The sequence below is a fragment of the Clinocottus analis genome, unplaced genomic scaffold, assembly GCF_023055335.1.
Source record: "Clinocottus analis isolate CAN_PGR_092001 unplaced genomic scaffold, fCliAna1.0.p SCAF_16, whole genome shotgun sequence".
Classification (NCBI taxonomy): Eukaryota; Metazoa; Chordata; class Actinopteri; order Perciformes; family Cottidae; genus Clinocottus; species Clinocottus analis.
In genome coordinates, this window is record NW_027175887.1 from 4,987,469 (window position 1) to 5,002,169 (window position 14,701).

Genomic DNA, 14,701 nt, shown 5'->3' on the forward strand with positions numbered 1-14,701 from the left:
GTGTACGAGGTTATGAAAGATGGATGAAGTGAAGTACGGCGGTGGGAAAGATTCAAATTGCTCTCTAGGAATAAAGAGGTCTGGCTGTAGAGGCATATTTAAATGATTTTCTACTTATGTGTGTTGTGAGTTATGATGTGTGTGTGTCCACAGAGGAGTAAATGTGCCACCCTAACATGAACTGTGTGTATCTTACACATTGTTGCTCCAACGGTAGTTTGTATTCTCCTCACGGTCTTCATCTCTCTCACTACTTGGCTTTTCTTGGGTTTTCTTCTCGTCCCATTTGCATTTGTTGCTTTTTGTCTTTATTTGTTGCTCTCACCTGTTATGCTCCATCACTTCTGTCTGACCCTCTTTTCTTTCCCTTTTGTCTCCCACTTATTTCAATCCCAGACCTCCCCACCCTCTCTCTCTCTCTCTCTCTCTCTCTCTCTCTCTCTCTCTCTCTCTCTCTCTCTCTCTCTCTCTCTCTCTCTCTCTCTCCAGATGAAATATTCATGGCCCATCTATACTGAGAGTGGAGCAGCAGCAGCAAGAGCCACAGGAGTCAATGCTTTCAAAGACTTTAGGCCTCTCAGAGAGAGAGAGAGAGAGAGAGAGAGAGAGAGGAGAGAGAGAGAGAGAGAGAGAGAGAGAGGAGAGAGAGAAGGAGGGAGGTTGTGGGGGAGGACGAGACGGACAATGGAGGAAAACGAGAGAGGAGGTAGAGGCAGAAGAGAGCCGGTGAGAGAAAGGAATAGAGAAGGAGCTGTGATGGAGTGAGAATGGAAGAAGAGGAGGAGGAGTGGAGGATGAGTGAAAGACCATGCAGGGAGCCCCCCCACCGCCCCACATCACATCAAACACCAGGCAACACATGATGAAACGCTCCTTTTGCATCTCTTTCTCTCTCTCTCTCTCTCACACTCTCTCTCTCTCTCTCTCTCTCTCTCTCTCTCTCTCTCTCTCTCTCTCTCTCTCTCTCCTCTCTCTCTCTCTCTCTCTCTCTCTCTCTCTCTCTCTCTCTCTCTCTCCTCTCTCTCTCTCACACACACACACACACACCTGCAGAGATACTCTGGGCTCAACACAAAGGGAGAGGGAACCACGGAGATACAGCGCCTTCAGCCCTTCAAACATCAGCCGACACACGATTAAACACGTCGCTCTCTTTGTATTCCACACTCGCACACGGCAAGAACAAAAAAGACCAACACCCTTGGGTGCTCATAAGGCAATTGAAAGCAATTGTTACATCCAGGCACAAACACAGACAAACTACATGTTGAGGATCGAACACACACTCGCCCTCTAAACAAGCGTAATGCATGCAGACCCACGCACATTAGCGCCTCCAAGGCTTTCGCCAGTCCACCCTCCACATCATCCGACCCCTCCCTCTAATGTGGCAGATCTTAAATTCACTTTGTCTTTTATCCTGAGTTTGCACATCAGGGTCGCTCGCCATCCGCCTGCCTGCTGGATAAAGCACACGCACGCTCCAATTAGGCGCCAAAAATTCTGGGTTGTTTCCAAGCAACCTACATTAAGCTGCGACTGCTGTAAGGGAAACTAGGCTTCAAAGCTTTGAAGGATGTTTTTTTTTTTTTTTTTTGCTGTTTGAATGTGAGTGCGTGTGAAAGGGGACAGAGGCTGTGGAGAAATTGAAAGCAACACACATTTTAAACTATATATTGTTGTGTTTGATTACCTGTAATAGGACGAGAGCACTGAGATAGCAGATTCCCTGGATGTGCAGCAGGAGTGTGCCTTCATTGATCCTTTCTGTTGTCGAGCACCTGACCCCGAAGTGACCTCATGTCTCCCTCTGGAGGCATGAACCTGCAAAGAGACGGCGATTCATGAGGCGTCCCATTACGTAACCCCACAGTGAATCATACCGTATATATTGCACTGATGCACTACTCTGTGTGAGCGCTCATCGTGCCGGTGCCCAATGTAACACTCAACCAATCAGCTGTCAGTATTAGTCCTCTCCTCTCCTCACTGTTAGTGGAGGCCTTTTAAATGCTCTTTGCTGGCAGTATCCATCATCCCATGTTTTAAAGGGGAGTGTGACATATTCCTTCCAGCCCTGCTGCCATAGATTTGCACTAATTCATATCGATCCACAGCTGAAAATAGTCCCCAGCAAGTACACCATTTCCTCCAATTTGTGTGACATTGGCTGCATACAACAGTGCCAAGTTGATTTGGAGAATTATCCAAAGATGAAACTCTTTGTGATGTGTTTTCACAGATTTAGATCTGCAGTAGGAAACGGTGGCCTCGGGGCTGAGAGACAAGGTAGTAAAATCAGTTAGTCAGTGTTGAGAGACAGACTAACACAGCAGTTGGTTTTCATGGGATCTTGTTTGGATCTCCTTGGTATCAGGGTTAAGCGCACTGAATTATATTCTTGGCACAGTGCAGCATTCAGCTCAAAGCTCCAATCAGCCAGGGAACAGATCAAGGTGCAACCTCCAGCACGGAGAAAAGAAAGAGCCAATGAGGAAGTGGACGCTTTGAGTGACAGGTGTGTTGTGTCAGATGATACACCTCTGTGCCCACAGTGAAACTGTATCATCACCGGGAAAATGGCGAGGGCCGACTTCTCCCCCTTTGAGCTTCACAATGGCTCTTCAGAAACCTGAGGGAGACGTCACTGAGACTGTGTCCCTGTTTTAAACCGTCTCTGGACTCACAGCATGTGGCTGTAGTCTTGTACTATTGTACATCACCACCAAATATGTTTTAATATGTAGTTCACGCGATGCAAAATGTATTCCAAACATAATACAAAACATCTAAACACATACATTTGCTGTATTGAATTGTGGCGCCACTGTGACATAACCCACCCCGAATTTAATGATAATAACCCTAAACTATATATTTACAGTTAAATCATTACAATTTATAATTGCAAGGGCATTGTCATTATGATGAATAATTAAGATAAAATGCTGTTGTCTTGCGTTTAGATTTTTCCAAATTTGCTGTATTTTTTTTCTCCTCGCGACATTCAACAGTTGTTTACATGTAACGTAACACTTTCAGAGGCTGCATATGAAACCACAGCATATTGCCCCAGTTTTGAAAAACATCCGCCTGCTCTACTGGGACCTGCTGCAACATACATAATGCATTCTCTCTCAGAGCGAAGTTAGATAATTAAGAGAAAACATATACTTGGCTAATTAGCAGTATGCCAGACAACGATTCCTCAACCCTCAGGGGAAAGAAAGCCCTGAAAGTCAGAGAGGAGGATTTAAAGTCATAGCAGGAGATATATAGAGCGTGGTTTATGATGAAAGGGACGAGGGAGAAAAGAAGCGGGGACAGGTTCAAGAAGACAGACTGTGTCTAAGAGATGAATATTTTATTTAATCTGTGCTCCTTTAGAGTATGAATTCATCACTCTGCATGTTCCTCTGTGTGAACTTTAATGCGATCCAGCTCACTGCTTTTGACAGCGCTTACATTTTCATTGAGGAGAGTAGTTGAGACTATCAAAGTGGTACATTGGGCGTAATGAAAAAGAGTCTCAATGAATTCACAAAATGAACACAAACCACTGAGTGTCCTTTAAAAAGTCAAAACTAGAAGAAGAAATAATTCACCTATAAGATCAGAAAAAACCTCAAGACATGAGGGCGGCTACACAACACGAGACAAAAGGAGAACACAATGTGGACGCCACAGGGTTAAAGGCTTACTTTGACAATTTTGGGAATATGTATTTGCTCTCCAATGAGATTCATGTGAGAAGAACGGCATCACACTCATGTCTGTACGGTAAACATAAAGCTACTATGAGCAACCAGTTAGCTTAGCTTAGCATAAACAATACAACCAGAGGGAACCATTAGCTATATACATTCAGGCCTTTGTGCTACCTTGTGGTCACACTAGGTTAAGAATCTAAATCTGATTGCCACATAACATTAAACACAATGCAAGACATCATTTAAAAATATAAAGATTTACAATAAACTAGCAATTAGGTCAACGTTGTGAAATAAGTGAGTTATTAATTTATGGGTATATTTAAAGTGAAGAGTTGTGCAGGGATATGTAAATGTCTGTACTTGTCCCGGGGAGGTAAGAGTCAAAGACAGTAGTGCTCCCGGGCTTTGTTGATTGATTGTATTAATTATCTTTTATTTGTTACATAATAAGAGTTTGTAACCAATTGAAACCAGATACAACCAGTGTTTAGCTCTATTAAACCGGTTAAATTACTTGTTTATTTCGATGTGACTGCCAGTGGTGACTCAACTATCTACAAACAGTTTGTCAGCTTTAAAAGTGCTGCTAGGTGATGCTGTAAGTGTAGGACAGAACCTGGCAAACTTTCTTTATGCTAAGCTAACCAGTTGCTAACTGTACAGTTACTATCAAACATCCTCTTGCTTGCCAAGGATATTTCTCAAAATGTCAAATTATTGCTCTACAGCAGGGGTCACCAACCTTTTTGAAACCGAGAGCTACTTTGAGGTACAAAATAATCCGAAGCAAAACAAAACAGAATGAGTGCAGATGTGTGAGCATCAGGTTGCATCAGTGGCTTAGTGAGCTGCTTTCCTCTAGACATCTTTAATAAACAGGGTTATAGATTTGATACGGACTCTCAATTCATGCTTAATGAGCTGAGGTCTGTTTTCTGATAAAAGATGCAACAACAAAAAGAACTCACGCAGATCTCATAAAAATCGGCTTTTGGCAAAACGCCAAGAATCGGCGAGTCGCGCATGCGCAGCATACTGTTAACGACGTACAGTGAACATTTAAAGTCATCATTTCCTCTCGCGCCCAGAGACTCACGATATCGTCAGAAACGTTGTTCATGGAGCTCCAGGCTGCAACCTGTTGTCTTAACCCGCACAGACATGCACTGTTAGGCTTTAAAACTGATAGCTGTTAGCTTAAAATAGTGTTAGCTTAAAATAGTGTTAGCTTAAAGCAGCAAATCCCATTGAAAAGCACGTGACATATTTTTCGCCGCTCTCTCTCTCTCTGTCCACTGTGTGCGCGCGTGCGCATGTGTGTGTGTGCGTGTATGTTCACCTGTGTGCGCGCCCGTGTGTGTGTGTGTGTGTGTGTGTGTGCGCGCGCGCGCTCACCTGTGTGCGCGCCGTGTTTTGGGCGGAACTCCGCTGCTCGCGATACAGAGCAGAGTTTTAACGCGACCATGGTCGGTTGATAACTTTTTATTTTTTTTTGAAGAAGTTTTTATTTATTTATTTATTTATTTTTAGAACACGTCTCGCGGGCGACGCACGTGGTCGCTGCGGGCGACAAGATGCCCGCAAACGCCGTGTTGGCTACCTCTGCTCTAGAGATAGAAGGATGAAGGTGAAATGTGTTGTGAGCATTTCTTTTTTTCCAGGGCTACTCCATCGACCCCACCACACCTGTGCTGAAATTATAAGTCAGTGATACTGTGGCACGACCACCCACTGTGCATTGATCCAAACCGACTAAAAGATCATTTGGCACTGTATTGTGATTCCCTTCCTCTTGACTGTGGGTCATGTCGACAAAGGTCACTGCGACCGCAGCCTCTCACTTCTGTTTGGATTGCAGCGGCCGCACGATAAAGTTCTCCCTGGGAAAGATCACGGGGGAAAAGAGGGGTAGAAATGTCACCGGACTCTGATTATCTACCTCAATAACAGAGAAAGAGGAGCAGACTGGAGAGCAGGAGAAGAAGAAAAGGCCTCGAATGAGAGAGACGTGAGTAATTCATCCTGCCTGATGGTCCACACAGGGAGTTTGGAAGCACTGAGTTGTTCAATAATGTATTGATTTTCTTAATGAGCTTTTCTTTCTTTTGAGGATTTAATGTAAATGGTTATCTGACTCTTTTTTTTCTCCTTAAATCTGAGCAGTGTGAATGTATGTATGAGCTCATGTCACTCGGTCCATCCACCTGTATGTCTGACCATCTCATTGAACCAGTGGGGAGTTAAATCTTCTAAATGTTCAAACGTCACTATGTCAGTGTGTGTGTGTGTGTGTGTGTGTGTGTGTGTGTGTGTGTGTGTGTGTGTGTGTGTGTGTGTGTGTGTGTGTGTGTGTGTTTTCCTTTGGTACAGGGTGGGGAGAGTTTAGCAGAGCCAACTAATACATAATATAATGTATTTATAAAGTAAAGATGAAGTGAAGGGCAACAGTTTGTCCTAAGAACAGCTGTAGTTATGGATGCATTGTATACTGATCCTCTTGTAGAGATACCTGGAAGATATCATCTACCTCCAGTTTACTGTGGAATAAAGGATGCAGAAATGTACTTAGCGCTTGTGTTCCTGAACGTCCCATAAAGGCTGAATTAGCCTCCGTTTAAACAGAGCAGATGTTTAACTGCTGCTGAATTTCTTTAGAAGTGAGACGCTATTGTGGGAGCTGCATTCGCACCACAACCTTCGCTCCATTGGGGTTTGTGAACAGAGCTAGCATGTTTGAAATGTTACTGTAAATATCATCCACATCAACACACTTTTTTTTTGCTGTTTGCTGCATCTTTTTTAAACAAAGATGTTTGCTAGGCAACTGATAAAAGATGACAGCTCAACACTAACCATGAACTGTACGCTACCTAATAGTTAATAGGACAATTTAAATAAACGTAAACACAGGAAATCTCAAGTACCGCACTAATCTGCCTCCAGTAAAATATCTACAGCACCAATGAGAAAAAAACGTATACTTCAACTCAGGGCATTTTACTCTATGCTAAAACTCGTCTGATTAGGGCCTCACTGAGTTGGCTGACATTAAACCTAATCAACATGTTAGCATCCTCATCGTTGGCATGTTTGCATCATCATTGTGCGCATGTTAGCATCCTGATTGTGAGCATGTTAGCATGCTCCAATTCAGTCTCACAGTACTGCTAGCATGGCTCTGTTCCGCTGTGTGAAACCTTCTTTTTAACGGGGGCAAAACAACAATTTGAATTTACTTTGACACGGCTGCCTTTGCCTTTTGTTACTTAAAAATGTTCCTATTCTTTCCACTCCTGTATGTCTGTGTGAGGGGAACGCAATGAGCACAACATGTTTCATCATGATCACGTTTGGGCACCATGGCCTGTTTGGATTTTAAATGTCTCTCTGTTTTTGCCTCTCTTTCCTGCAGCATGACGAGACAGGAGCTGGGTCGATCCACTTGCTCCATCTATCTGGGTCTGGCGTGTCTGTCCCTTGCTCTCAACCTCTTTCTGGCCTTGTTTTGTCTCTCTGTCCTCCAGACAGGCTGTGTCCTTGCCCCCTCCTCCTCTATTCCAACTGAAACAGATACTTGGCACCGTTCGTCCATCTCCCACTCCTCCTCTTCTTCAGCTGCCTCGTCCTCATGTAAACTGCCAACCACCCCCCAGAGTAAAGAGCGGCGCAAACTGAATGCCAACACCTTTCACCATGAAAAGAACCACTCCTTCAGTGATGCCACTGAGAGGGAAAACACACTGATTGGAGCTGGAAAAGGTCAAAAGGTCACGGGTCGCTTTAAGCTGGACGTGCTGTTTGAGCACCCGCTGTACAACCTGCCGCGTCCGGAGCTGCAAGAGGATGATTGGCTGCTGAGGGTGAAGTCAGAGGAACATTTGAGGGATAGAGGAAGTGTGGAAGAGGAGGCGGAAGACGACAACATTGGTGACAGTCAGTGGTGAGGGAAAAGGATGGAGAGAATCGATCAATGTCCTCTAGATTATGTGTCAACATTGGTTCTGAATGAATAGTTCATCACAAGGATGAGGAGGATGAGGTACAATGTTGTCCCGCAGTGTAAGGCGAAAAAAAAAAACTCTTGGTGATACTACAATTGCAAAAAGGTTGTCTTGTACGTCGCTTAAATAAATTATTCATCACAGAGCTTGTTTTATATCTCAAAGTCAACCTGAAACAAACTCTCTGAACTTCAGCTTGACTGAGCTTTTCATTAAAAAGTGTCTTCCTCTCCCCTGAAGGCCGAGTGACAGCGAGGAGGAAGGCTACGACAAAGTCTCTTGGACGAGCGACGTGGAGTCCCACCCTCCCTGGCTACGGTTCCACCTGGGCATCTCTCGCTGGCAGCTGTACGACAGGAAGGATCCCAATCTGGCCCAGCTGACTCACTATTTGGCAACGCAACGTATCCTCGGTGTTGGTGAGCAAATGGGCGGTGTGCCGGGGTAGCGGGCTCGAGGACAGAGAGGAGGAAAGACGAAGGAGACGCCTTCGTGGAGGGTGCACAGTGAGGAAGGTGAAGGAGCAGCAGTGATCTCATTACGCTCCCATCAATCTCGTCTGTCCCTCAAAATTGTCCCTGAAGTGTCAGCCACACATAATCACGTCTCACATACTGCAGACGTGATTCCTCAGATAATAACCAGAACCGGCACAACCCACTAATATTCTGTTCAATATTGGGGTTTTGAAGGTGTTTACTGAAACAAGAATAACTGAAAAGACAGTTATTAGCGATGTCCTATTACGCACGCCCCTTTCAATTTCAGAATCTGTTGCTTTTTTTTTTTCATTTTCATGTATTATTCTATTTTTTTTTTGCATTATGTTGTCTCGCCGGGTTCAAGGCTGCACAGATGAAACACAGCTCTTCACTCTGCAGCTCCACATCAACTCACTGCATCAACCTTTAATTTAGAAACCGACTCTTTAAACCTTGCGTTTTCCTCCCAGTGCTCAGGTTTCATTTCAGAAGGATCATTCAGATTCCTCTTGACACAATTACAAAGTCACAAGCCGGCTGCTTTCTCCTTTTGACTCTAATCCCTTTACACAAACACGCTGCTGTGTGAGAGCCGGAGGCAGCGCAGCGTTCACCAAAGTTTTCACTCAGTGAATCCAGCAAACTGTGCCAAAGTTCATATTTAGAACAGCGGAGATTACATTTTTAGAAAACACCCATACACACAAAGTTACACAATGTCAGAGAGGACAGATCCTTAGGTGCTCTCATTGATGTTTTTCAAAGTACTTTTCCGGAACATTTACACAGAATAAGAAATGCTGAACCCAGGAGGATCCAGCGCGCTGTTTGATGACCCACAAATCCTTTTGGTCAGAGAGGGAAGGTTTGGAGGTGGAAAAGCAAACATAGAGGAGGCGTGTACTGCGCGTGTTTGTGCGTGTGTTTGTGACGGTGTGCGTGTGTGTGTGTGTGTGTGTGTGTGTGTGTGTGTCCCAAAACGTCTCAGAAAACAAATAAATGTACAAAGCTTGCAACGTTAAATATCTGTTGATGCAGATGAGTTCAGGAGAATGTAGATTGTGTCGCCGCTGTCGTGGATCACACCGGACTAAACCATTGTTTTTCTATAACTTAGAACACCAACACACAAAGTGATTGGTGTTTCATCAATGAAAAAAAAAGATCATCTTATATCAGCAAATTCTTTTTTTTGGAAGGGTGTGGTTTTTTAAAAGAAATATGATCCCCTACATTACATTACTACATTACATTATCTCAACACACACAGTGACCTGAGTGCACAAGAGCCACACACAAACACACACAGGCACACGACTTCCCTGTGTGATCAACACATGCTCGATTTTGTGTTTACTCGTCTCAGACACCCTGTCCCCGTCTCCAGCGCGCCGCACAATACATAATGCTTTGATGTCTGTGTTGTACGCTGCAGATTAAACACTAATCTCAGCAACACACTGATTTGTTGCGACTGCACGCTCCCTATTTGTTCACGTTTACCTCTCGCCACATTGGAGTTAAGATTCATTCCCTTTAATCAGGCTTAGAAACAGAAACAGGTATTATGAATCAGTGTGCGAGGGCTGGATTTCTATTTCAGAATTTGTATCTGTTGAATCATTTACAGGACTTGCTCCTACAGCATATAGCATGCCAACAACCAACGCGTTCTCTTCTTGTCAATGTCTGGGCCCGTAAAATATTCATTCGAAAGAACAGAAGGTGCTCTGATTTGACTCATTGTCACCGCCCGGTTGTGCGAAGCGAGGGTGAGGTGGCTCACACACATTTTTTTTAAGGGGGACAAAAGACTCAAAACGTGTATCAGTGTCCAATTCAATTTTAAAATATAAATGTAATGTTGAAATCATTTTGAAAACTGGTTAATAATACTATCTTTACTTTAATTTTCCAAGTATTCAAACCCACTGAATACCTTGTTCCTTGTTCAAAGAGCCCTTTGAGATGATCGTTCTAGGTTTTTACACGAATGAGGCTTCATAGGGGGAATAAAGCTGATGGAATCAATGTAGTTGAATATGTTACTCAGGTCTCACTGCAGTACACTGTACCTAAAGGGACAAGTAGCAGTTGTTGGTCTGAGGCCACCATGTGGAGAAACAAGTGCACTGCGCTGTATTGAGCACAATACCCAGTGCAGTCCTCATATGACCCACTATGCAATAATCTGTCCTCTGATATTCCAGACAGTGATGATTGCAGTATTCACGTCTATCTTTCAGTTCAGAAGACAGGAGGCACCCAGCTCAAACTGCTCGTGACGTTCCCGAACCACGGACAAGCTCTGCTGAAACCCATGAAGTGAGAGGCCGCGGACCCGATACTGAGCGAGTGAAAACGTGAACTCAATTGGTTACGTGCAGTATCGCGGCGCGGCATCAATCGCGGCCTCATGCTTCTCTTTGTCTCGCAGACAAGCCCGAGACGCAGAGACGGACCTGAACCTCTTCTACTTCTCTGACTTTGAGAGACACAACGCAGAGATCGCTGCCTTTCACCTCGACAGGTACAGCGGCTCGTGTCAGGAGTCCTGCTGCGGAGACAGAACATCCTGTCACCAGTCGACCCATTGTGATTGGATTTTAAAGGTCAAGAGGTCATGTGACCTCACAAAACACATTTTGGGCCATACGGTTAAGAATTGAAGACTCAAATTATGACAATTGAAATGACAAAAATGATGAAGTGAAGACATTTTGGAAGAAGCTGCAACTTCTCTGGTTAGTGGAGGAAAACAACTGTCAGGCGAAAATTCTAGCTTGTATATAATATATATCTTTTTTTTTTCTTTTTTCAGATTGTTGGGCTTCAACAGGATCCCTCCAGTAGTTGGCCGACTCATCAACGTCACTTCAGAGGTCAGAGAGATTACCACTGACAAAACGCTGTCTCGGACCTTCTTTACTTCCCCTGGTATGAGCGATTTTATTTTAATTATACATTTTATTATCTTTAAGTCAACCAGGTTCGTCTCATTGAGAACACATATCTCTTTCACAAGGGACACATGGTCCAGAACAGCAGCAGCACGGAGTTTGAACAATCAACAATAAGCACGCACGTTTGGGAACATTACAATTGATCAGACGACACATTTTAGATTTCAGCTGCTTTACGCATTCAAGGTTACTACGAAGTTCAAGGTCAGTCTGTAGTTTGCTCTGTGAGGATGCAGCAACTCTAAGAGCTTTCTTTACGAATTAACTTCTGACTTTGGGAACAAAACCGTCTGCCAATGGAGATTTGTAATTTCCCAAAAGATTTGAAACAGAATATAAATAGGAGTTTGACCGAGAATATCTTTGGAGGCGTGTACATAAAGCAGGCTAGTTCACCAGTGAGTGACATGTGATGTCCAGCATGGCAGGACCGTGAGTTCACCTCCAACACAATCCAATAATCGATGACACACAAACTAAACTCTGGCCTCTCCAGTGGGGAACGTGTGTTTCTACGGCCGGTGTGAGTACTACTGCTCGACCGAGCACCCGGTGTGCGGCCGTCCACATGAGCTGGAGGTCTCCGTGGCCGCCATGCTGCCTGACCTCACCCTGGCCTCCCGCAGGTCCTGGAGGTCCCCGTGGAGACGCGCCTACAGCCGCACCAAGCTGGCAGCGTGGGTACACACTCACACCTTGACACTTTGGTTTGAAGTTAATATTGGCGTTAAACGTCATGTCATCACTAATGTATATTAGTAATGTGTATTATAACAGTTTAAAAACAACATACTCTTTCTCCACCCACATTCACACACCTGGTGGTGGACAGAATATTGTTCACACCTCCGTTTTCATCTTAATATCTAGTTATGGTGTAAGTTGTAATGTTGCTACCTTGTTGCTGTTGGATTTTACAGCGGCGATGACTGTATGTTGAATCATGAGCCTTCACTGCTCTCTGCTGGTCCAGAGGACGAAGTGCAACAACATTGAAACTGTGGCTTACACCCATCAGCGTAATCAATATAGATGTCAGTGGTATTACTCATTATGACCATAATTACTACAAACAGTAAGAGGTCACGAGTTTTTTTACACGCTGCTGTGCAATGAAACACTGTTGGAGGTCAATATGCTACTTTGTAATCACAATGTGCACACATTTTCTCTGGAGCTCATGTGGTTGGAGGCCTCCAAATCACAAGAAAGCAATACTGGAATGAAACCTTTACTGACTCAAAATAACACCATGTGTCAAAAAAAACAAAAACTTGTCAAGAGATTTATTCAATTGATTTGCCAATTAATTATACTGTTATTGTCTTAACCCTTTTATATTGTACACCTCCAACAATAGATCATATTATCAGATTAACTTTGAGTTCGGTCTCACAAAGGATAGTTAGCATGGGAGCCATTAGACACCATGGCTAAGAAGATTTATAAAAAGGCCCAAAAGTCCTGTCTACTGGTAAAAAAATAAATAATAGTAATTTAAACATACAAAAAACACAGACACTCCTCCTCACATCCAAACATTAAATGTGTTTCCCATCAGTGTCGCTAGTCTTCTTCTGACCTGCCTGCTGTTCCCAGGTGGGAGACGGACCCGGCCTACTGCGACTCAGTGAAGCAGAAGCCTCCTTACAGCCAGGGCACCAGACTGGTGGATCTCATAGACATGGCCGTGCTGGACTTCCTCATGGGTCAGTCTCTACGTTTTTTAACTTGACCCGACAGTCAGTCGGTTTGGAAGTGTAACTAACTACCACTTTGTCCTCATTTAAGAGAGGGCCAAAACAAATACAGGTAAAACAAACATGGGTAAATAGATAAATGCACTCAGGTGTTGTCATGCATTTTCATCACTCCATGACATTATTAAAGAGACTATAATGAAGGTTGATGTCTTTTCACTCAAAGGCAACATGGACAGACATCACTATGAGACGTTTGAGAAATTTGGCGACGAGACTTTTCTGCTGCACCTGGATAACGGACGGGCGTGAGTATGACGTTGTTATAAGATAAGATATCCCTTTATGAGTAGTGGGAACATTGTAGGATTACAGCAGCGGACGGGTAAAGTGCACACAAGAGACACACAGTACAAATATAAAAAAACAAGTAATATAAATAAACAATATTAAAAACAATAAAGAATTCCTTATAGCAATAATATACAGACCCAATAAAATGTATTGATATTACACCAGTTTAAGAGTTTTTGTGGTCCACTGCAAGCTCAGCTATAGTGGAAACATGTAAATAATATAACGCATATCTGACAACCAAATAAGCAAAGTGACATTATATTAATCCTTTTTTTATTTTTTGAATGAAATGAATGTGTTTTCCAGGTTTGGGCGCCACTCTCGGGATGAGCCGTCCATCCTTGTTCCTCTGCAACAGTGTTGCAGGTAAAACAGTAAAACATGTTCACTGAGAGACTACAGTAAGGTTGGGTGAAATAAATTGGAAGGAACTTAAATAGTCTTGATTCAAGAGTCGATAAAGTTGCAAAGTGTAGCACAGAAATGATTTGACAGCTCGACAGTTAAAGGCCCCCGAGAGGAGGGGCCCTCAATGCTCTGGCTATAATTGACAATATGTATTTCTGACTTTCCACCCACATCTTTGTAGGATCCGCCGCTCCACCCTTCTCCGCTTGCGCCTCTTGTCCCTCCCTGACTTCCGTCTGAGTGATGCCATGCGGGAGTCGCTGCTCCGGGACCCCCTGGCGGCCGTGGCGCCTCTCCTCTCCGAGCCTCACCTCCTCGCTCTGGACCGGCGCCTCGCAGCCGTCCTGCGCGCGGTGGAGGCCTGTGAGGCGCACCACGCAGACGTGTTTCACAACGACGTGGACGGATACGATCAACAGCCCGACTGAGGGCCGAAACAAAACAATACATGATTGTCTGTGGACTATGTTGTCACAATGCAGAATGGCCTCAAGGTCACAGCTGGTCATCATTTCATTTTGCATGACGTTTGCAAAGATATGTGACGAAACAGAGGAAAGTTGAACAAAATAAATGTTTTTTGGTGAATCGTGTGTGTGGGCCCTCAGGGTGTCCTCGGGGCTCCAGCCCTACTGATGATACGCATGAGGGAAGTGAGTGAGATTAAAGCACAACATCTGTATGACTCAGTGTGACTCCCTCTTGTTCTCGAGCACTATACTCACTTGTTTATGTAAATAAAAGAGTATCCAGGAAGGATCAGTCCATGACTGCCCCGCCCCTGCTGCCGCTGACCGGAACTGCGACTTACCAACAGAAAATAATAACATGACTTTAGTTTCACTTTCTAAACGTCACGGAAGGAGAGGCGGCACTGCACAGGTCTGTCGGCCGAGGCTCAGAAACCATTTGACGAAAGGAGGAACCGAGACAAACTGCGGGAAGATCCCGGAGAGGAGCTTTGAACCCGGCGTGGAAGGACTTCCGCCGGAGACCAAATCTGCTACTTGTCTGTTTTTTGGGCAGACGGAGTTGCGGCTGCGCTTCTTTAGTTTCAGTGTGTCCAGGCACTTTATT

At 44.2% G+C, this 14,701-nt stretch overlaps 1 protein-coding gene and 1 long non-coding RNA gene across 4 annotated transcripts in view; one reads left to right on the plus strand and one right to left on the minus strand.

Moving 5' to 3' along the window:
- Positions 1-5,186, minus strand: part of LOC137786307 (uncharacterized) — an 18,981-nt gene extending 13,795 nt beyond the window's left edge. Inside the window, exons 1-2 of the long non-coding RNA XR_011077574.1 lie at positions 5,109-5,186; positions 1,694-1,824 (exon numbers count right to left, since the gene is read on the minus strand). This is a non-coding gene — a long non-coding RNA (uncharacterized lncRNA). The remainder of the gene's footprint in view (positions 1-1,693; positions 1,825-5,108) is intronic.
- fam20cl (family with sequence similarity 20 member C, like) lies at positions 5,167-14,309 on the plus strand. Of its 3 annotated transcripts, XM_068578099.1 has the most exons (12): positions 5,170-5,416; positions 5,572-5,721; positions 7,126-7,653; positions 7,955-8,133; positions 10,443-10,521; positions 10,634-10,726; positions 11,018-11,133; positions 11,656-11,836; positions 12,759-12,868; positions 13,086-13,167; positions 13,523-13,582; positions 13,806-14,309. In XM_068578099.1, the coding sequence occupies exons 2-12, from the start codon at positions 5,711-5,713 to the stop codon at positions 14,050-14,052; spliced, it is 1,686 nt and encodes a 561-aa protein (XP_068434200.1). In that variant the 5' UTR covers positions 5,170-5,416; positions 5,572-5,710; the 3' UTR covers positions 14,053-14,309. The 3 variants fall into 3 exon arrangements, with proteins under 3 accessions (XP_068434201.1, XP_068434200.1, XP_068434199.1); XM_068578100.1 differs by having other exon boundaries at positions 5,167-5,721; positions 11,786-11,840; XM_068578098.1 differs by having other exon boundaries at positions 5,170-5,721.
- The last annotated feature ends 392 nt before the right edge of the window (positions 14,310-14,701 follow it).